Here is a 25843-nt window from a genome sequence, read left to right on the forward strand (position 1 = left end):
ATCTAATCTCAAGCTTAGGTAAGCATTCGATTCTATTTAAGTGTCTATGGTAAGTTTAACCACCATCTTGTGACACTGAGATTCCCTATATAGATGTATACACCAGCCACCCACATCTGGTTTTATTTTGACAGGTTACACATGTGTGCCTTTTCTTTTCTTTATATATGATCACTCTGAGGAGAAAGGAGAAAGGAACAAGACAGCCACACAAGAGACTCAATATAAGTTGGGCAACATTAGATACTATTAGAGCTGCTATTGGCCTATTTGTGGCTATTTGTGACTCCACCTTTATCCTTTTATTACATGAAGTGCGCTGCTAATCTACACAGAGGGAGGCAGACAATTTAAGGGGCTAACATTTATGTAAATTCATCCAATTTATTAGCAAAAAGCCAGTGACATCCCTTAGAGTTCTTGTTTCCTGGTTGATATTTCGGGGAATGCTTATCAAACATTGTAGTGAGAGAAGGCACCAACTCCTTTTTTTTTTTCAGTAGGGGTGACGCTCATACAGGTATCTATTGTTGCTCTTATCAATGAAAAAACTGATTATAGAGACGGTAAAAAAAAATTTAAATTTATTAAATTAGTCAAATGTTTAGTGAATTATTACAAAATATGTTACACAAAGACAATTGATGTCACCTGCTTATTTACCTCAGATATTGTTCTTAAGGCAAAATGTACACTGTCAAAAATGGTGTCTTTTACACTGGGCAGTTTCACTAAGGAGTTGTTGGAAACTTGAAGCAAGACTAGGGGTTTATTTACTAAGCCCTGGAGAGAGGTACAGTGGAGAGAGATACCAACTAACCGACCAGCGTCTGCCATTTTTTAAACACAGTGTCAGATGCAGTAAAAAGCACAAAAAAGCAAATAATTTTATGTCTGGAACAAACCATGTTGCTATGCCAGGGGAACAAACGTATTTATAGTGTTTCTCTGCATCATAAATACTGGCTGCTTTTGCATGCAGCCCACAAATGGTAGCCACATGTATTTTTTACAATGCAATTTAGATTTCAGTTTGACCACACCACAACCAAATCTAACTCTCTCTGCACACGTCACATCTGCCCCACCTGCAGTTCAGCATGGTTTTGGCCACTTGCAAGCTTTTGTTGCTTTGTTAACAAAGTTGAATCTTCAGGTCCACAGTCTGTTACATGGCAGTTAGGAGCAGATTGGTTAGTACTTTGGGGCAGATGTACTAAGCCTTAAAAAGTGATAAAGTGGAGAGAGATAAAGTACCTAACTGAAAATAAATGAACTGTATGGGTTGTGTGAGCAGGAGAACCCCTACAAAGCCCAGTGGGGTAGGTTTACTAAAGCTTCCAAAAATGAAAGAGGTGACATTGCCCATAGCAAACAATGCGATTCTGTCTGTCATTTCTCTATTGCATCCTAGAAAACACCTACAAGCCCATGGCAATAAATATAGGGGAAGGAGCCGCTTAGTAACTTTTGGTGGTAAAGTAGAGTAATGTGACCTTTTCAATTTGCAGGGAAAAAATATATTCTTGAAGACTATTAATCTGTTGCCATTCCCAGATTTAAGCTCCATGCCCCACTGCGCTATTTTACCGCTTCACTACAACTGCGTACCTGAATGGACATAACTGAGTCCCAAAACCATGAGCTGATATCTCTTATATATTTGGCCAGATCTGTCAGTCAACGCAGTGTGGCAAACGGTGGGCGGGGTTTCAGGGGTGATTGACAGGCCCATCCACCGTCAGCCACACTGCAGAAACAAGGCATCCGTCGTACATGCTCTCCACAAGCACACACCCCTCCTCGGCCAACACTCCCTATGCCTGCCCACTAACACCATCCACGCCTGCTCACCACCCACAACCCCTCCCCCAACACAATTATCCCCGGACCGCCCATAGGGCATCTACACACCTTGCGCACACAGCCTCCCCCTCATAGACCCCCCCACCGGACATTTAGCCCACACCCCCTTCTGACTCACACCTGACAACCCACCAATAATACCACAACGCACAGCCACCTTCTGCAGCTAACCCATTCACCACAACACCCCCCACTTCACCCACAGCGGTCCCAGGCTACGCTAACCCCGCACCCCCACACGCAGCACTGTGGCACCACAAACCCTTCTGACACAGCGGCGGACGGACGGACAACACCTGCACGCCCCCCCCTTCTGCCGCCGCCCACACCGCATAGACCCAGGCGACGCTAACCCCGCCCCCCTCTGTGCCATCGCCAACCCTCAGCGGCAGACGGACGCACCCCCTTCTGACGCCGCGCTCACCGGCTAGCCCCAGGCTACACTAACCCCGCCCCCCGACACGCAGCGCTGAGGCATCACCAACCCTCAGCGGCGGCCGGACACACAACGCCTGCACGCCCCCCCCTTCTGCCGCAGCGCTCACCGGCTAGCCCGCCCCACGACACGCAGACCTGTGTCGGGCGACGGCCGGACACCGGCTGCGGCACTCCAGCATTAGGCCCCCTTCTGCCACTGCCTACGGCAGCTCAAATAACCACGCCCCCACGACACGCAGATCTGTGTTGGCCAGGGGGAGGACAGGAAGATAGTCCGGCAGCCACCCCCCTAGGCAAACACAACAGCCTAACGCCTCCCCCCCACCAATGGGGATGCGCCCAGTGCCCCACACGCATCCCCCAACGTCACCTCCCCTTCCCACCATTATCCCACTCAGGTCACACACCTGCACGGATCTACAGCCACGCTGCCTGCCTAACAGAAGCTGCCTGTCGCCCACCTGAGAAGCACACTCTGCATTCTAGCCAGAAACCCCTATCTGCCACCCAAGGGACCCACTGCCTAATGATGAGAGTTGTCTCCCAGCCAGACTTCACTACCTGACGCTCCATGGGACCCGCTGCCTAACTCTCCCACCTGCCTACCACCCAGACACCGCTACCTGCCGCCCAAGGGACCTGCTGCCTAACGCTCCCAGAAGGATCCCACCCGGACACCGCTACCTGCCTCCCAGGGGACACGCGGCCTGACGCTCACAACAAACTCTGTCCGCTCCCAGGTAAGACACAAACGCTGCCTCCCAACCCCCCTCCCCACTAGCCGCCCAACCTAGCCAGCCCCATGGGTACACAACGCACACACACCCCAACCAACCCCCCAAACGCTACCTGCCGCCCAGGGTACCCACTGACTCACGCTCCAAACTAACGTTGTCCACTCCCAGGTCAGACTCAAACGCTGGCTCCCAGACGCTGACTAACGCTCTCAGCTAGGCCTCCCAGGGAACCCGCTGCCTCAACACACCGCGCAACCCCCCTCCCCACCACCTGCCACACACAGCCAGCCCCACGTCTACACAACGCAAGCACAACCCCCCCACCCCCACCCCCTCAACACACACCCTGCCTCCCAGACACACACCGCTGCCTGCCACTCTCAGCAAGCCCTCCTAGAGGACACGCTGCCTCACCCTCCCACCAAAAGCTGTACGCTCCTAGCTCAGACACACACGCTGCCTCCCAGCCACCCACCGCTGCCTGCCACTCTCAGCAAACCTTTCAAGGGTACCCGCTGCCTCACACTCCCAGCTCAAGCGGTCCGCTCCTAGCTGAGAAACACACACACACCAAAAATTCACATTACAGCAAGGGATCCCGGGGCACACGCTCACACCTAACACACATTTACCTACACCCCCCCACAACCACCTTTAATATTTTTTTTTTCTAACTTGCAGCCGCCAAACACCACCCACCAGACCCGCTGCCGAACGCGCCCAGAAGGATCCCACCCGGACACCGCTACCTGCCTCACAGGGGACCCACTGCCTGACACTCCCAGCTAACTCCCAGCCAAACAACGCTACCTGCCGCCCAGGGGACACGCTGCCTGACGCTCACACCGAACTCTGTCCGCTACCAGGTAAGACCCAAACGCTGACTCCCAACCCCCCTCCCCACTAGCCGCCCAACCTAGCCAGCCACATGTCTACACAACGCACACACACCCCACACAACCCCCCCAACGCTACCTGCCGCCCAGAAGACCCACTGACTCACGCTCCAAACTAACGTTGTCCACTCCCAGGTCAGACTCAAACGCTGGCTCCCAGACGCTGACTAACGCTCTCAGCTAGGCCTCCCAGGGAACCCGCTGCCTCAACACACCGCGCAACCCCCCTCCCCACCACCTGCCACACACAGCCAGCCCCACGTCTACACAACGCAAGCACAACCCCCCCACCCCCACCCCCTCAACACACACCCTGCCTCCCAGACACACACCGCTGCCTGCCACTCTCAGCAAGCCCTCCTAGAGGACACGCTGCCTCACCCTCCCACCAAAAGCTGTACGCTCCTAGCTCAGACACACACGCTGCCTCCCAGCCACCCACCGCTGCCTGCCACTCTCAGCAAACCTTTCAAGGGTACCCGCTGCCTCACACTCCCAGCTCAAGCGGTCCGCTCCTAGCTGAGAAACACACACACACCAAAAATTCACATTACAGCAAGGGATCCCGGGGCACACGCTCACACCTAACACACATTTACCTACACCCCCCCACAACCACCTTTAATATTTTTTTTTTCTAACTTGCAGCCGCCAAACACCACCCACCAGACCCGCTGCCGAACGCGCCCAGAAGGATCCCACCCGGACACCGCTACCTGCCTCACAGGGGACCCACTGCCTGACACTCCCAGCTAACTCCCAGCCAAACAACGCTACCTGCCGCCCAGGGGACACGCTGCCTGACGCTCACACCGAACTCTGTCCGCTACCAGGTAAGACCCAAACGCTGACTCCCAACACCCCTCCCCACTAGCCGCCCAACCTAGCCAGCCACATGTCTACACAACGCACACACACCCCACACAACCCCCCCAACGCTACCTGCCGCCCAGAAGACCCACTGACTCATGCTCCAAACTAACGTTGTACACTCCCAGGTCACACTCAATCGCTGGCTCACAGACGGTGACTAACGCTCTCAGCTAGGCCTCCCAGGGAACCCCCTGCCTCAACACACCACACAAACCCCCTCACCAACACCTGCCACACACAGCCAGCCCCCCGTCTACACAACGCAAGCACAACCCCCCCACAGACACCCACCGCTGCCTGACACTCTCAGCAAGCCCTCCCAGGGAACACGCTACCTCACCCTCCCAGCAAAAGCTGTCCGCTCCTAGCTGAGACATACACGCCACCTCCCAGCCACACAACGCTGCCTGCCACTCTTAGCAAACCTTTCCAAGGTCCCCGCTGCCTCACACTCCCAGCTAAAGCAGTCCACTCTTAGCTGAGACACACACACACACACACAACAAAAATTCCCATTACAGCAAGGTATCCCGGGGCACACGCTCACACCTAACACAGATTTACCTACACACCCCCACAACCACCTTTAATGTTTTTTTTTCTAACCTCCAGCCGCAAAACAACACCCACCAAGATCTGATGCCAACAACCAACACCCTCCTGGAACTGATGCCACACAACTCGACTTTCAAATACCACCTGGACCACACCACATCGCTACCAAACCCATCTACAAGTCCACTGTGCACCTCGACAAAATAACCACAACACAACCCCCCCCCCCCCAAAACCACCAACACCCACAACCCCTTTCACAATTTTAATATTTTCTTTCTCTCAAACCTACAGCAAACGAACAAGACCCACCTGCATCTTATGCCAACAAACAACACCCTACAGGACCAGAGCCCACACAACTCCAAGTTCCAGGACAACCTGTGCCACAACACATCTCGACCACACCCATCTGTAAGTACTACCCACCACAACATACCAATACACCAACTCCAAACACAGCTCCGTTCCAGTTCAGCCCAGGCACCCAGCACCACAGTACACCACTTTTACTACTTTACCACACTTCATGCCCTTTCACACATCACAATCTAACACACTACACTCACCTATGTCTGCACACTCATGCACCAACATATGACTCCAATAAACACACCTACACACACACACATCCATGCCTCAAAAAATCACACCTACTCACACACACCCATCAATGCATCTCACGGCAGTAGCTGCAGCCTTTATACCCTTTGAACACTTCAATTCAGGTCTTCTAACACCATCATAAAGGCTGACAGTGGCAGCGCGGGGCATGGGCACAAGGGCAGGGAAGTCCAATGTCCACTTCACCTCAATTACACCACACCCCTCCCCCCACCAACCACCTTTACACTTTTCTGGACATTCGCTCAAACCTGCAGCAGCCAAACAACACACACCAAGATATGATGCCAACAAGCAACACCCTCCAGGACCTAATGCCACACAACTCAACTTTACCAGCCCAACATTGCCACACCACATCTCAAACACACCCATCTGGAAGCCCACTGTACACCTCTGCCAAATAACCCCATCCACACCCCCCACCCCCACAACCCCCTTCCCACGTTTATTTCCATTCTCTCAAACCTGCAGCAGCCAAACAACAACCACCACCATCTGATGTTAAACAACACCCACCAGAATCTGATTCCAAAAAGCAACACTCGCCGGGCCCTGATGCCGTACAACTCAACTTTCCCAGACTCCCAGTGACACACAACATCTTTTCTTCACCCATCTGTAAGTACTAGCCAACACCCGATACTAATACACAATCAAAACCCAGCTCACCCCAGCCAACCAGCACCCCAGTACACCACTTCCAACACACCAATCATCACACACCTCCCATATTTGGTACGGCCATGCAGGGTTTACAAGTGTACCACACATCAGCCACTTACAAACATCACGGTCTACCACAGTACACTAACCGATATCTGGACACTCATGCACCAATGTATGCCTCCAATAATCACACCTACACACACACATATGCTTGCTAGACTTACACTTACATACACCACTCCATGCCTCCAAAACTCACGCCTACCCACACACACACACACATTAATGAATCTCACGCCAGTAGCTGCAGCATTTACTACTTTCGAACACTTCGATTCGTGTCTTCTAATATTTGATTTTGCTTTAAGGTCCCCTCCACAAAATCAACAACCTGCTGCCTAAAACCACCACCCTCTACCACCTACGCCACCCTATCCGACCTCCTGCCGCCTACTGCACATTTCACCTGACGCCGCCCACAGAACACAACTCTACCACACCCATCTGTAAGTACTACCTAACACCACATACCACTACACCACTACATCATCTACAAACACACCTACCTTTCATTTTAGCACAGTTCCTGCTGCGTGCCAACCAGCAAACCATACTCACAACACACTCATCCATTTGTATATTCTAATAATTATTTTTGATTTTAGGTTTCTTCAACTACGTCACCAACCTGCTGCAAAGAAAACAAACCCTGTACGACCTGCTGCCGCCTCCTGCCAAATTCACCTGACGCCTACCGTAATACACAACTGTACCGCAACCATCTGTAAGTACTAACTAACAACCCATACCACTACACGAACAACTAATCTACTAACACAACTAACTTCCATTTCATGGCACGAGTTGCTTCCTGGCACACAACACACCATACTCACAACACACCCATCCATACCTCCAATACTCAAACCAAAACACACACACACACCTCCATGCCTCTAATACTCACAAATACACACACACAAACATCCAAGTACACACAACCACACACCCATCCCCGCATCCAATACTCACAACTACACACACACATATACCCATCCATGCCTACAATACTACCAAGTACACACACACACACCCACCCAGCCATGCCGCCAATACTCACAACTACTTTCCCATTCAAGGTCCCGTCAAATCACACAGTGTAACACAGCACACTTTACTACATTTACCCACTAATACACCAACGTCATTGTGAAATACACACTCACATCTATGCCTTCACACACAAACATCAATGCCTACAATACTCTCAAGTCCACACACATACACCCATCCATGCCTACCATAATCACAACCACCCCTTACAACTGCACTAACAACATCTCTTCTAACCAAACTATACTCACATTAACATTTCACAACTCCTATACTTTAACACACTTCCAGTTATGAGTTTCAATATTAACATTTGCTTACATAACCCTTACAAACTCACACTTTCCAAGGTCTGCCCACTGACACACCACCTACATCATCAACCACACACTCACATCTGTGCCTGCAATACTAACAAGTACAAACACACCCATCCATAACTACAATACTCAACTATACACACGTATACACACACAAATACACAACCATCCATGACTCCAATACTCACACCTACACACCCATCCATGACTCTAATTTTCTAAACTACCCCATACCACTAGACTACAAACGGATCTTCTTATACAACATTCCTCCCTTACACATTGCAGATCACACTATATTTTCACACCTCTTTCAACACCACTAACGCACCAACACGATTTAAAACCACACACACACATCTATGCCAACAATACTCTCAACAACAAACACACACACACAACATGCAAACACCACACACACACCCAGCCAGGCCGAACACACTCACAACTACACACACCCCTGCATGTCTACAACACTTGATCATACACATACACACCCCCTTCCATGCATCCTAATACAAATACTACACACACACACACCCATCCAGACATGCCTCAACAATTACAAAATACACACTCACACACACACAAACACACCCATCCATACCTCCAATACTCACTAATCAATTTAAACACTTCTATATACAGTATGTCTTACCATTTGACATTTGCTTCAAGGTGCCTTCAAAAAACATAATTACACAGTAATCTTTAGTTACTTTAAACACTAACACAACAACATGCTTTTTACACACACACACACACACACACATCCATCCCTACATTACTCACAATGACACACACCCATCCATGCCTACAAAACTAACAAATACACACACACACATCTATGCTTCCAATACTCACAACTACACACACACACAAACCCATCCGTTCCTCCAATACTACCAACCACACACAAACAACCATGCCTACAATACTCACAACTACACTCACACACACACACACACATCCATCCCTCTAATACTCACAACCACACACACCCATCCATGCCTCCTATACTCACAACTACACACTCACCCATACCTGCCGCAAATACTCAAAAATAATACACACACACACAAACACCCATCCAATACTCACAACTACACACACTTACACATCCATCCATGCCTACAATACTCTCTACTACACACTCACACACACACATCCATGCCTACAATACTCTCTACTACACACACATCCATCCAATCATCACAACTACACACAAACACATCCCTCCAATACTCACAACTACACACACACCCATCCATGACTACAATACTCACAACTACACACACACTTCCATGCCTACAATACTCACATCTACACACACTCACACACATCCATGCCTACAATACTCAATACTACACTCACACACACACACACACATCCATCACTCAAATACTCACAACCACACACACACACCCATCCATGCCTCCTATACTCAAAAATACTACACACACATCCATCCAATACTCACAACTACACACACTCACACATCCGTGCCTCCAATACTCAAAAATACTACACACACATACATCCAATACTCACAACTACACACACTCACACATCCATCCATACCTACAATACTCTCTACTACACACACACACACACACACACATATCCATCCCTACAATACTCTCTACTTCACACACACACATCCCTACAATAATCACAACTACAAACAAACACACACACATCCCTCCAATACTCACAACTACACACACACACACACACACACATCCATGCCTACAATACTCACATCTACACACACTCACACACACATCCATGCCTACAATACTAACTAATACTAACACACACACACATCCATACATCCCTCCAATATTCACAACTACACACACCCATCTATGCCTCCTATACTCACAACAACACACACACACATCCATGCCTCCAATAGTCACAACTACACACACACACACACACACACACACACATCCATGCTTCAAATACTCACATCTACACCCACCCACAAACACTTCCATCCCTCCAATACTAACAACCACACACACCCATCCATGCCTACAATACTCACAACCGTACACACACACATCCATCCCTCAAATACTCACAACCACACACACACCCTTCCATCCCTCCTATACTCACAACTACACACTCAACCATCCGTGCCTAAAATACTCACAACTACACACACACACATATCCAGACCTGCAATACTCACAACTACCACGACTCACACACACACACACCCAGCCATGCCTCGATTCCTCACAACTACAGACACCCATCCATGCATCCACTACTCACACTCCCATCTATGCCTCCATTACTCACAAACACACACACACACACACACTCACACCCATCCAGCCCTCCAATACTCACAACTACACACATACAAACACCCGTCCAGCCCTGTAATACTCAATACTAAAAAATGCCATTCCGGGCTACAATACTCACTACTACACACACACACACACACACACACAGCCATGCCTAACACACTCACAACTACACACACCCACCAATGCATGCCTACAATACTCACAATTACACACACACACTCACACACAACCATCCATGCCTCCAATACTAGCAACTACTCACACACCCATCCATGCCTCCAATACTCACTACACACACACACACATCCATACCTCCAATACTCACAACTAAACACACATCCATCCATGCTTACAATACTCAATACTACACACACACACACACACACACACACACACACACACACACACATCTATCCAATACTCGCAAATACACACACACCCATCCATACCTCCTATACTCACAACTACACACAACCATCCATGCCTCCCATACTCACAACTACACACTCAAATGCACACTCATCCATGCCTACAATACTCACAAATACACACACACACACACACACCCATGCCAACTACACACACCCACCTATGCATGCCTACAATCCACACAATTACACACACACATGCCAAACACACTCACATCTACACACACACACACACACACACACACACATATGCATGCCTACAGTACTCACAATTTCACACACACACACACACACACACACACCCCTCCATGCCTCTAATACTCACATCTACATACACCCACACACACATACATCCCTCCTATATTCACAACTACTCACACACCCATCCATGCCTCCAATACTCACAAATACACTCACATCCATGCCTCCAATACTCTCTACACACACACACACACACCCATTCATGCCTCCAATACTAACAACTACACCCACCCACCTCTACATAGCTACAATACTCACAATTACACACACATCCATCCATGTGTGCAATACTCACCACTACACACACATAAACACACAACCATCCATGCCTCCAAAAATACACAATACACACACACCCATCCATGCCACTAATACTTACAACTACACACACACCCACCCATCCATGCCCCGAATACTCACAACTACACACACCCACCTATGCATGCCTACAATACTCACACATCTATCCCTCCATAAATCACAACTACACACACACCCATCCATGCCTCCTATACTCACAAATACACACACACACCCATCCATGCCTCCAATACTCACAGCTACGCACTCACACATCCATGCCTGCTATGCTCACAAATATACCCACACACACACACCCATCCATAACTGCAATACTCACAACTACACACACATCCATTCATCCATAACTCACAAATGCACACACCCAGCCATGCCTACAATACTCACAACTACACACACACACCTATACATCCATGGCTACAATACCCACAATTAATCACACTCACATCCATCCTTCCAATACTCACATCTACATCCACCCACACAAGCAACCATCCCTCCAATATTCACAACTTCCCACTCACACATCCATGCCTCCAATACTCACAACTACACACACACACACACACACATCCATGCCTGTAATACTCAATACTACTACACACAAACACACACCCCTACATGGCTACAATACTCACAATTACACACACACACACACACACACACACACACACATCCATGTGTCCAATACTCACCACTACACACACTAAAACACACACCCATCCATACCTCAAAAATTACACTATAAACACACACACACACACACATCAATGGCTAAATTCGGGACACATACTTTCCACACTTCAACATATGTCTTATAATTTAAAATTTTCCTTTAATGTCACTTCAATACTCACACTATAACACACTACACTTCACTATGTTTGCACACTGTTGCAGCAACGTCATTGTAAACCACACACACATCTATAACTCCAATACTCACAACTACCCCACACACAAACACCCAGCCATCCAATAATCACAACCACACACACACCCAACCTATGCCAACAATACTCACAACTACACACTCACACACATCCATGCCCCAAAATCACACTGCTACCTACACACACACACACACACACACACACATCCATGCCTTCAGTACTCACATCCACACACACACACACACACACACACACACACACACATCCTTACATGCCTCCTATACTCACAAACATCCGCACACACACCCACACAAACACACATCCTTCACTACTATACTCACAATTACACACACACACACACTCACACACACCTCAATGCCTGCAATACTCCGAAAACAAAAAAAACATCCTTGCCTACCATACTCACAACTACACAAACACACAACCTGCCCAGCAATACTCACAACTACACACACACACACCCATCCATGCCTCCAATACTCACAAATACACACACACACACATATCCATCCCTCCAAATCTCACAACTACACACACACACACATATCCATGCCTCCAATACTCTCAAGTACACACACACACGTCCAAGCCGATATTACACACACACACACACACACCCATGCTTTCAATACTCACTACTACTCACACTCACACCCATCCATGACTAACATACTCACAAATAAACACACACACACCTATCCATGCCTCCTATACTCACAACCACACACACACACATCCATAACTCCAATATTCACCACTACACACACACACACCCATCCATGTCTCCAATACTCACACATACACACACACACATATCCATGCCTACTATTCTCACAACTACACACACATATCCATGCCTCCAATACTCACAAGTACACACACACGTCCATGCCTATATTACACACACCATGCTTTCAATACACACTACTACACACACACACACACCCATCCATGCCTACCATACTCACAACTAAACACACACTCACCCATCTATGCCTCCAATACTTACACGTACACACACACACAACCATCCATGCCTACAATTCTCACAAGTGCACTCACACACACACACTCAACCATACATGCCTCCAATACTCACACGTACACACTATCCATGCCTACCATACTCACAAGTAAACACACACTCACACATCCATGCCTCCAGTACTAACAAGTAAACACACTCACACACACCCATCCATGCATATGATACTCACATGTACACACACACACACTCACCCATACCTGCCTCCAATACTCACACGTACACACAACCACACACACACCCATCCATGCCTAACAAACTCATAACTACACAGACACACACACACACTCACCCATCTATGTCTCCAATACTCACAACTACGCACACACTTAACAATACAAGGACCACCCACAAACACACATTCACATCCCTCCCACCAGCCATCACATACCTTACTGTGCTCATGTGGCTAGCTATAACGCTAGCTCCTCTCTACATGCATTTAGCATCCTACACTATGTGCACCATAAAACGTAGTAAAGCTTTGGTATTAGTGCCTGCCAGACGCCCTAATGCTACTATACACCTGCTAACATAACAAGCAGCAACTCCTTTCTCTAATAATGCTGCAACACTATCACACACCAGCTCTCAGTAACTGTGCTGGTCAAACTCCAAGCCAATACAGAAGCTATATACGGGAAACTATGAACACATCACTAACCCCTTACTTTCAAACTCCACAAATAACCATAGAAAGAGCTGTGCACTAGCACACATACACAAGTGCCCTCCCAATACTCATTTGTATTAGCCCGATAGATTGTAAGCTTGCAGCAGAGACCTCCTACCTCCAAGTCTGTCTGTTGTGACCCAGTTTCTGTTATCACTGTCTACTATTGCAAATAACACAATGACTTTTCAAGGAAAACAACATCGCTATGGACTCCAAAAAAAACCAACTATTACAACAAAAACAACAACATGCACAACGCCAAGCAAGATGGTTAGCTAAGCAAAGCCAAGAGTCGCTTAACAAAATTAAAGCTGCTAAAGCTCTTTCAATGAGAAGAAAACGCACACAACAAACTTTGAATACAACTCAAGAAGCTACAATCAGCAATGCAGAAGTGCAGCAACGCAGAGTTCAATGCCAAACAGAGGACACACGCTCCATTGACCCAAATGATCATCCTCTCTGTCAGACACCTACTGAACAAACAACACTACAACATCAACTACCTCTAATTATCAATGCACAATGTCACCAATCTTTACTTCCAACACCAAATCAACCACTTTCACTAACTAACCAGGATGTTCCATCAAATCTTCAACAACTTACATGCTATGTAAATACATCTACAATTAATACTACCACAACACTAAATACAACACGCCAAGCAAGATGGTTAGCTAAACAAAGTCAAGAGTCACGCAACAAAATTCGAACAGCAAATGCTCTTTCGATGAAACGCATACGCACACAAGAAAAATTACATCAAAGTGAAGCGCATGAAATCGTCAATACACAAGGGCACCAAGCCATACTCCCACCACAAACAGAGCAAACAACTACCATTCCACAAACCTTTCATCCAAAGTGTCAGCCACATACACTTTCCCAACAAGCTAAGCTACAACATCAACTGCCTCACATTATCAGTCTACAATGTCAACAACAGTTACTTCTAACCAACCAGCTACCAGTTTATGAAACAAACACACATTTAACAGAAACAATTCTACCAATTACATGCAATGTCAATACATCAACAACTACTAACAAATCAACTAATGCAAAACGCAAAGCACAATGGGTATCTGAGCTAAGTCAAGAGTCGCGAAACAAAATGCGAGATGCTAATGCTCTTTTCATGACAAAAAAACGAAAACAACACAAATTACAACAAAGTCAAATGCCTGAAATGTTCACTGCACAAGTGCACCAACCCATAGTCCAACCCCAAACAGAAGAAAACACCTACATTCAACAAACTGTGCATCAACAATTTCAGCCACATACACTTACTCAACAACCATCACTACAACAGCAACTGACGGACATTATTACTGTACAATGTCCACAAAATTTACTTGGAACACAACATCTCCCAGTTTCAAAAACCCAACAAGATTTAACACCAAATAATCCACAACTCGCATCACCTACAACGACAAACAAAACTAAAAGTGCCCAACGCTACCAAAGATGGTTATCTAGGCAAAGCCAAGAGTCTCTAAACAAACTACGAGCTGCTAAAGCTCTTTCCAGCAAACTAAAACGCACACAAAATAATATTCAGCACAGTCAAATTACTCACATCGTTAATGCACAAGCCAAAATACCCATAGTCCAACCCAACATGGATGGAACAACTGTACTTCAAACGGACGTGCTTGCACAATCTCAACAACACTATGTTCCTCAACTAACAATGCTACAAGAGCAACTTCCACTAATTAACAATGACCTATGTCCGCAACATTTACTTACAACTGTAAAGTTACCACCTTGCAAACCAAACCAAGATGTAACCACACATATTCATCAACTTACACCCCTTTCTAATACATCATTACCAAGTACATCAACACAGTTACATACTGACAAAGAAACCGGTCAACTTCACACACTAAATACTACAACAACCACACATTTACCAATGTTTCAGGAACAACAAGTGACACCACATACTTGCGGACCATTTAACATTATATGCCAGTTTTGTGGTTCTTTTAATTTTATAGCTGAGCGCCCATCCGATGGAAAATTTACTCACTGTTGCCAAAAGGGAAAAGTTAAATTACCTACGCCACAAGACATTCATGGACAAGAGTTACACTATCCAGATTTTTTAACCAACTTACTATCCAATCCACTTTGTCCGGATTATCTTCATTTCAAAGACAAAATTCGGTCGTACAATAGTGCTCTTTCCTTTGCATCTATGGGAGCCAACATTGTCACTTTGCCAGGTAACGGACCATATGTTTTTAAAGTTCAAGGACAAACATATCATCGTACTTCACACCTACAACCAATTAATAATGAAACTCCAAAGTTTGCACAACTATACGTTCTAGGCAGCACACAAGCAACCAACGTTCGTGACCTTCATACAGCCAATCAGGATTGTCGACACAATATCATGGACCAAATTGATCGCTTTTTTAGACAACACAATCGACTTGCACAAAGTTATCACCTAATGCGTCAAGTTGAAACTCAACAAATGACAATTGCCGCTGAAAAAGGAGAAACCATTCCAGTAATAAGCATGGCGCTAGGGCCCTTATTCAAGTTCGTGCGGTACGGCCCGCGTGCGGCCGTACCGCCGATGTTTTAACACTGCACATGCGCAGAGGTGAATCTGCGCATGTGCAGCCCCCTTCGCCGCAGACGGATTTCGTCCGCCGCAAAGGGGGCGGATAGGGGCGTGAGAGGCATCATGCCCTCATTTCCCTATGTGTACGCCCCGCGTTTCATGGGCGTTCCCATGCAAACGCGGGGCGTATGCATGGTAATGAGGGCATGACGCCACTCATGGGGGCGGAAAGCTGACGTCGCCGGATGTCAGCTTTCAGCCCCCATACAAGCTACCACACGGACGATTGTCCGTGTGGTCTTAGCTTGCGGGAGCTGCCGCGGCGTGCGGACCTGCCTTCGATGGTCGACGACCATCGAATGCAGGGGGCAGCTCCCACCATGGTGGAGGCGTAGCCTCCACCATTTTAATGCGGATCGCCAGCCGTCCGTGTACGGACGGCCGTGGCGATCCGTCTGGTGGGCGGCCCTTGGTTTGTGCGGTCGGAGCCCCGTGTGCGGCTCTGACCGCACCAACCAGAATAAGGGCCTAAGACGTGATCGACAATCGGATTCAAGACGATACAACACACCCACCTCCAACGAAGTAGCTATGATCTTTGTCAATGAAGATGGTGAGCCACCATTCAAACGAGATATCCGCATATATCCCAAAAACCCAGACAATCCAAACCAACCTTTTATCAATTTAAATATTTTAAGCCCAAACATGGATCCAATGACATATGCACTTCTTTTCCCCTATGGAGAACCAGGATGGCAACCAAATTGGCAATGTGAGTCATACAATACAGCTAAACTTAATCCAGTAAACAAAAATGTTTCCATGTTACAGTACAAGGCCGCCTTAACAGCCATTCGTCAACAATTCAGTCCCATCATGTCTGCTGGCAAATTAACTCAACAGTGGTTAGTTGATTCATACCTTCAAGTGGAGGCAAATAGATTAAACTACATTCGTCTTAATCAAAAACGTTTACGAGCTGAACAGTATCAGGGACTTGCAGATCACCTTGCAAACATGGCAGATAATTGTGACATGCAACCTGGTGTGCCTGTCATTTTGCCATCAACCTTTGAAGGCTCACCAAGACACATGCGAGAGCGTTGCTGTGACGCTATGTCTATTTTTTCTAAGTGGGGAGCTCCAGATGTTTTTGTTACCTTCACTGCTAATCCAACTTGGACGGAAATTAAAGAGAACTTACGACCCGGCGAACAAACTTCAGATCGACCAGACTTGGTAGCACGTGTTTTTCAAATTAAGCTACATTCTCTTATCAAGGATATAACAAAGCATGCAGTGTTTGGACAGGCCAAAGCTTTTGTATATACCATCGAATTCCAAAAAAGGGGACTACCACATGCACACATACTTCTTACACTAAGACCAGAGGACAAAATTAACACAGTCTCCAAAATCAATCAGTTAGTGTCAGCAGAAATTCCATCAAAAGACAATCCTGTCTTGCGCAACATTATCACACGTTGTATGCTACATGGTCCATGCGGCACACAATATCCACGTGCACCCTGCATGAAAGATGGAAAATGTTCAAAGCTTTTTCCTAAGCCATTTATTACTGAAACCACTTTAAACATTAATGCCTATCCTCTTTACCAACGTCGACCTGGCGAACAAGTACAAGTTAGAGGTAACCTTATGTCAAACCAAAATGTGGTACCGTACAATCCATACTTATCACTCAAGTACAATGCTCACATCAATGTGGAAATATGCACATCACTCACAGCTATTAAGTACATATACAAATACATATTTAAAGGCTTTGATTGTGCTAATGTGGCCATTACACCAAATGGCGAAGCAGAACTTCACTACAATGAAATTACCAACTTTATTGACTGTCGCTATGTAAGCCCACCAGAAGCTATTTGGCGATTACGAGAATCATTCATGCATGATCGCTCTCACACAGTCATCAGACTTCCAATACATCTCCCCAACCAGCAAACAATCATATTTCAACCAGGTCAGGAAATAAAAGCACTTTCTGCTGCACAAACTACACAAACCAAACTTGAAGCATGGTTTAACCTCAATGCAAATTCAAACCATGCACAACAATGGCTGTACTCAGAAATTCCACATTACTACATTTTCACACATGGCAATTGGCAACCCAGAAAACGCGGTGGAGACAAAATTGTTGCACGCATGTTTACCGTTAGTATAAAAAATGAAGAGCGCTTTTACCTTCGCATGTTACTGCTACATGTTCCTGGGGCTATCAGTTTCCAAGCATTGAAAACTGTCAATGGTGTTGTTTGTGAATCCTTTAAAGCTGCTGCTTTAGCACATGGACTTCTGGCCTCAGATAACGAATGGCATAACTCTTTAACAGATGCAGCCACATACATTATGCCAAAACAGTTACGAGAAATGTTCGCCTACATATGTTGCTTTTGTCAGCCTGCTGAACCACTTCGGTTGTGGGAAGATCACCTTATTCAGTTCACTCTTGACTATCAGCACAATACCACACAACACATAGCCCAAAGTAAAGCACTCCACCATATTAACTCCATTTTACAACAACATGGATTGTCATGTGAACTGCTTGGCTTGCCAATTCCCACCGGAAATGCACCACAAGAACAAACATATAATGTCCTTGAAGAACAAAATTTAGCAAATCACAACATTGCAATGCTTAACAATCAACAGTTAGCTGCTTTCAACACCATAGTCATGGCAGTACATCATGAATACAGTCACAACCACTGCTTTTATGTTGATGGGCCAGGAGGTTCCGGAAAAACATTCCTATACACTACGCTCATTGCATATATACGAGGTCAAGGTAACATCATATTGCCGTTTGCTACCACAGGAATTGCAGCTACTTTACTCAAAGGTGGACGCACTGTGCACAGTGGATTTAAGCTACCTGTCCCACTACTTGATACATCCGTTTCTTGCATGAGACTAACGTCCCCAGAAGCTGAACTATTACGGAAAGCAGTTATCATTCTCATTGATGAAATAACTATGCTCCCCAAACATGGTCTTCGATGCATTGACACACTTCTACAGGAAATTATGAACAACACCAAACCATTTGGAAACAAAATTATTGTATTAGGAGAAGATTTTAGACAGACACTTCCTGTTGTGCCAAGAGGAACACAAACTGATATTATTGAATGCTGCATAAAAGCCAGTCACCTATGGCAACATTTCAGGCATCTAACTCTCACTACAAACATGCGCAGTGAAGGACAACTAGAACATAATACATGGCTTTTACAAGTTGGAATGGGAACTGTACCAGCAATACCAGAAATATCACAAACAAATATCATTGAAATCCCACAACATATGCTAACTCCAGACAATCTCATTAATACCATTTTTAACAATGTACAAACCATGTCCGTAGAAGACCTTTCTAAAAGAGTCATTCTTGCTCCAACAAATGCCCACACACTTGACATGAATCGGAACATTATTGGATTAATACCTGGAATTCCACAAATTTATTACAGCGCTGACTCCGTTGTAAGTGAAGACCCCAACGACACTTTAAACTTCCCCCTAGAATTTCTACATGAGCAAACTCCTTCGGGAATGCCTCCACATATCTTACTGTTAAAAAAGGGAGTTATTGTCATGCTACTTCGCAACCTTAACCCAAAAAAAGGATTGTGTAATGGGACACGATTAATTATTGAAAACTTAGCACCTCACTTCATAACTACTAAAATTATATCCGATTGCAACAAAGGTGACATTGTCTTTATTCCTCGCATTGATTTGGCTCCAACAGATACCACATTGCCATTTATCCTAAAACGACGCCAATTTCCAATCATTCCAGCTTATGCAATCACTATTAACAAATCCCAAGGACAAACATTCAATCACGTTGGAATTCATCTTCAAACTTCAGTCTTCTCTCATGGTCAACTTTACGTAGCTTTATCAAGATCAAGACAACCAAATCAAGTCAAAGTCCACATTACCCCAAATGAAGAACAAGGACATCTACTTTTAAACAATAGACAATTTACAAAAAATGTGGTTTTTCATGACATTTTCCAAATGTAACATGTCGTAGTAAGTGGAGACTTTACTAACCTTATTTATATATATGCACTTTCCACTCTTTTTACAATGTTTACAATAAATGCTTCACAATGTTCAACCTATTCTCACATTTATCTTATAAGACATTTCTATTTCAATACATATTTCCTACATCTACATTAGTTAACTTTTCCATCAACAACAAAAAATATTCATTCATAACACTATCACAGACAACACCACCTTTGCAATTATATGCACTTTCATTTCTAAACATTTATGCTGTCACTCAAATTCACTACAAGAACATTATTCACCAAATTACACTACATCGCACACTCACATATATTTCCACTTCAAATGGGGCGAAGCCCCTCACGACGGTGTGAAGAGCGCCCGGAGGGCGCGATGAATCACCTAGTGTATATATATATATATATATATATATATCATCTATATGTCTAGTGTCTGATTGTATGTCTCCGAAACAATGCCATCTGTTGGCAGCGAGTGAAACTACAGGTGATATTGGTACTTGTGTATTTTAGCGGCGCCCCCGATGTTGGTCGCGCAATGTTTTAATCGCATTGCATCGCATGCCATGTACCAGATGGCATGCGATGCGACGCGATTTTGGCCCCCTATACGATTAAAAATTGTATAAGCACCCTAAAGGGTGCTTTTAAGCACCCAAATGGGTGCTTACGATGTTGAATGCAGCCCCACGCCAACCCCACACTATAAACATGAACCCGAAGCGTGGCGAGCGCAACGAGCCCGCGAGGGGCGGCAGTACGCGTCCTACGACCTTTTCATACCCCCACTATCCACGTCGGTGTGGAGTTGAGAATAGAAAGTGTGGCGAGCTGCAGCCTGGAGGTACATGCATACACTTGGATACTAATAAGCGATTTTTTTTCTCAAATCTAAAAGGACTTACGGTTAAGTCCCCTCATTCTGAACTTGGTTTGGACCGTATACACGGATCCCGCACTGCAGTTGAGACCAGTGGCGGATTCAGGGGGGGGCACCCGGGCACGTGCCCCCCCTGTCATTCATTTTGTAGATGAGGACCAGAGCTTTCCAACGAGCCCAGCCCCATGTCTCTAGCCCCCCGGGGAACCGGAGATATCGCCTGGCAAAGCTGTAAAAAAATTTCCCCATAGGATAATATGGGACCCGTCAATTCCGACCCCCACCCGGTTCCAACAGCTGCCAGTTCCCCCCCTGGCATCACAGGAGCTTGTGATTGATGTTATTCAATTCCAAATCGCTGGGCCTTCAATATGATACCAGGATGGTCCATATCGGTCAATCACTTCCAGAGATATAGCGTGTAAATCGATTTTTTTATTTTTGAAATGTAATTTCATGGCTGTTCATGTTCTTTGAGGGCAGATTACTCTGGAACCAAACGTTCCAGTTTTACTGGACCAAAATCATTTAAAGCCCACTCAAAAGTTCTTCAATATGATACTTGTCTCATGTAAATGGGTCAGTTAGTTCCGAAGATATAGCCGGTTAAATGAGATAACTGGTTAAAGGGGGGGAGGGGTGGTTTTCTCTCCCCCTCACACCAGAAAATGCAGGGACTAGGCTGGTGTAAAAGGGGCCAACCTGGGAATGCATTTTCTGGTGTGAAATGGGTATTATTTCAAATAGCTGGGACCTGCAGTGCTCGGAATACAGCCAGGCTCTGCCACTGTCAGTAGCTATCACTTCTGCCTGGCGGCGGCTGTCCCCCATTTACCATGAGCATGTATTCCCCGTTGGCAATGAGCATGTAATCCCACATGGCAACGAGCATGGAACCTCTGGCAATGAGCATGGAACCCTTGGCAATGAGCATGTAGATAAGTAGCACTTACTGTATGTAGCATAATATTTAATAGGCATTATGGTGTTTGGCATAATACATAATGGACATCATGCCGTGTAACTTAACGTGCAATGGACATTATGGTGTAAATGTTTAATGTGCGCCTTTGGTGGACAATGTCCCTGTTTATGAAGCGTTTTGTGAATTTTGTCTTAATCTGTGTGGCATTATGTGAATTCTGGCTCAATCCGTGTGGCATTATGTGAATTTTGTCTCAATCCGTGTGGCATTATGTGAATTTTGGCTCAATTTGTGTGGCATTATGTGAATTTTGGCTCAATCCATGTGGCATTATGTGAATTTTGGCTCAATCCATGTGGCATTATGTGAATTTTGGCTCAATCCATGTGGCATTATGTGAATTTGGCTTAATCCGTGTGGCATTATGTGAATTTTGGCTCAATCCATATGGCATTTGATGAATTTGGCTCAATCCGTGAGGCATTATGTGAATTTTGGCTCAATCCATTTGGCATTATGTGAATTTTGACACAATCCATGTGGCATTATGTGGATTTTGACACAATCCATTTGGCATTATGTGAATTTTGGCTCAATCCATTTGGCATTATGTGAATTTTGGCTCAATCCATGTAGCATTATGTGAATTTTGACACAATCCATTTGGCATTATGTGAATTTTGGCTCAATCTATTTGGCATTATGTGAATTTTGGCTCAATCCGTGTGGCATTATGTGAATTTTTAAACAATCCGTGTGGCATTATGTGAATTTTTAAACAATCCATGTGGCATTATGTGAATTTTGACACAATCCATGTGGCATTATGTGAATTTTGGCTCAATCCATTTGGCATTATGTGAATTTTGGCTCAATCCGTGTGGCATTATGTGAATTTTGGCTCTATCCATTTGGCATTATGTGAATTTTGGCTCAATCCGTGTGGCATTATGTGAATTTTGGCTCAATCCATGTGGCATTATGTGAATTTGGCTCAATCCATGTGGCATTATGTGAATTTTGGCTCAATCCATATGGCATCTTATGAATTTGGCTCAATCCGTGAGGCATTATGTGAATTTTGGCTCAATCCATTTGGCATTATGTGAATTTTGACACAATCCATGTGGCATTATGTGAATTTTGACACAATCCATTTGGCATTATGTGAATTTTGGCTCAATTCGTGTGGCATTATGTGAATTTTGACACAATCCATGTGGCATTATGTGAATTTTGGCTCAATCCATTTGGCATTATGTGAATTTTGGCTCAATCCGTGTGGCATTATGTGAATTTTGGCTCAATCCATGTGGCATTATGTGAATTTTGGCTCATTCCATTTGGCATCATGTGTAAGGGGCAAGTATAATGGGGTCTAGTATTTTGTTGCATAATGTGTAGAAGTTGTATATGGTGTTGTACACTACACTCAAGGACATGCCCCCTGTTGAGTGGCCACACCCCCTTTTCCAGCGCGCGCACAACTACATCCTTCACTTTTGTTGCCATGGTGGGCCTGCGTACTTTAAATGCCAGGGCCTATTTTTAATCCCATTCCCACCCTCTCTCTGCCGCTCTCTTAGCATGTACACTGGCACCACTAACACTGGCCCTCCCCCACCTAAACCCTCTTTTATCATGGTGCCCCCCCTGTCATTTTATCCTGGATCCGCCCCTGGTTGAGACCAGTGACTAATACCAAGTCCATTCGGGACCAAAAAAGAACTGGACCCAATTTTCTGTTTTGATCGTATGATTAAGATGCATTCTATCATCGAGTCTATTTATGCCCCTGAGGAAGTCTGAATGACGAAACGCATTGGGCTATTTATGATGAAAATTCTGTGACTCGCTATACTTTTGAAAAATACTTCGTGCTGCTAAATACTTGTTTTTAATAAAATGTCTGTATAATTTTTTTACCATTATTAATAATGACTACTGTGTCTGATTGAAAAATCTGAGGTGGTGGTTATTCATTGGAAGGCGCACTCTATACTCTTTCTGTGTACATATATATATTATATTACTTATATATATACATATACCGGTAAATGGAATGTTAATGTTTATGCTTGCAGGCAGACTTATAGACTTATAATAGCAATAAGGTGATGGACCAAAGAGAGGTCTGGTGCCCCAAATCCAAGCCAGCCTACCTCCATATTTGTTAACACTACAGGGTGGGAGTTCCATTGAAGAGAGGATGTTGCTACGGGCAACCAATCAACTTCTATTATCTTCTAGAAGATGCAAAATAAATAAGAATTAGAACCTGATTGGTTGCAATGGGCATCTTCAATAGAGCTCCCATCTCAGTAAATGTACTAAATCTGGACATAGCTCAGACAGGGGCACGGCCTTAGCAGGTCAGGGACATAGTGACATCGCAGATGGTGTGACCACCCAGCTGGTGCCATGCCATGGGCTGCTATGTTCCATTACCAATTTCCTTACACTTTAAAAAGGCTAATTACTGTGAAAAGATCTTCGGATATTACCAGATTTGACATTATCCAATTATGTCTGACTAATCTAGGATTATCAGGGTAACGATAATTATCCACACTTTTTTTTTGTAATCTGTGGTAGTTTATTGGTTCTCATAATAAGCCATTTAAAAGCATGTTGTCTGCTTCGGCCCTTGACGTTATCCATAACATTACAGCTTGACTGGAATAGAGAAGTCTTAAAAATCATGTATATTCATTAGCATATCCATAAGTGGGAATTTTAGTGCCATTTGGGTTAAAAGGCAATTGCAGTAAGTAGACTGTAGCTGAGGATATTGTGCATTAGACTGTTTACTTGCAGCCAATGTCAGGAGGCAGTGCGAGCTGTCTGGATTGGTTGCTATGGAAACAGTGGTCTCCAGAGAGGCCTTCAGAAAGACACGCATTGACTTGAAATGGAAAATAAACTTTAGTAACGTCCTTGCAAAGATCAATTATTGTGTGTAACATTTACAGTTTAGCTTAGTATTGCAATACACCCTTTTTGGGGATTATTCATGTTTTAAGGTTATATTCAGAAAATGAATGTGTGCACCTTTCGCAAAAGCTGCAGGCAACATTTTTATCTTTCAATTTGCATTTCCACGGAATAAAGGACATGACCCGACCTTGCCAGAGAACCATAAATTAAGGCCACCTGTGAGGGCATTTTTTTGTTCCTTCATGAGGCAGGAATGGATTTATCTCTCTTTTGATTCATAACATATAGTTAGGTGTCCTCAAACCATTATACAAACTAAATGAAGAGTACAAGGCCAGGAATATATATCTTCCTTGG

At 45.1% G+C, this 25843-nt stretch overlaps 1 protein-coding gene across 1 annotated transcript in view; it reads left to right on the plus strand.

The window, feature by feature from the left end:
• Positions 1–703: 703 nt before the first annotated feature.
• LOC146072932 (uncharacterized) overlaps positions 704–25843 on the plus strand; it is a 52168-nt gene continuing 27028 nt past the window's right edge. The window contains exons 1-6 of the mRNA XM_083180102.1: positions 704–741; positions 4586–4770; positions 5660–5779; positions 6464–6610; positions 7027–7164; positions 7324–7442. Of these exons, the coding sequence (XP_083036228.1) occupies positions 704–741; positions 4586–4770; positions 5660–5779; positions 6464–6610; positions 7027–7164; positions 7324–7406 (711 nt within the window). The 3' untranslated portion in view covers positions 7407–7442. The remainder of the gene's footprint in view (positions 742–4585; positions 4771–5659; positions 5780–6463; positions 6611–7026; positions 7165–7323; positions 7443–25843) is intronic.

This window comes from Crinia signifera, chromosome 4 (genome assembly GCF_055691185.1).
Source record: "Crinia signifera chromosome 4, ASM5569118v1, whole genome shotgun sequence".
Lineage (NCBI taxonomy): Eukaryota > Metazoa > Chordata > Amphibia > Anura > Myobatrachidae > Crinia > Crinia signifera.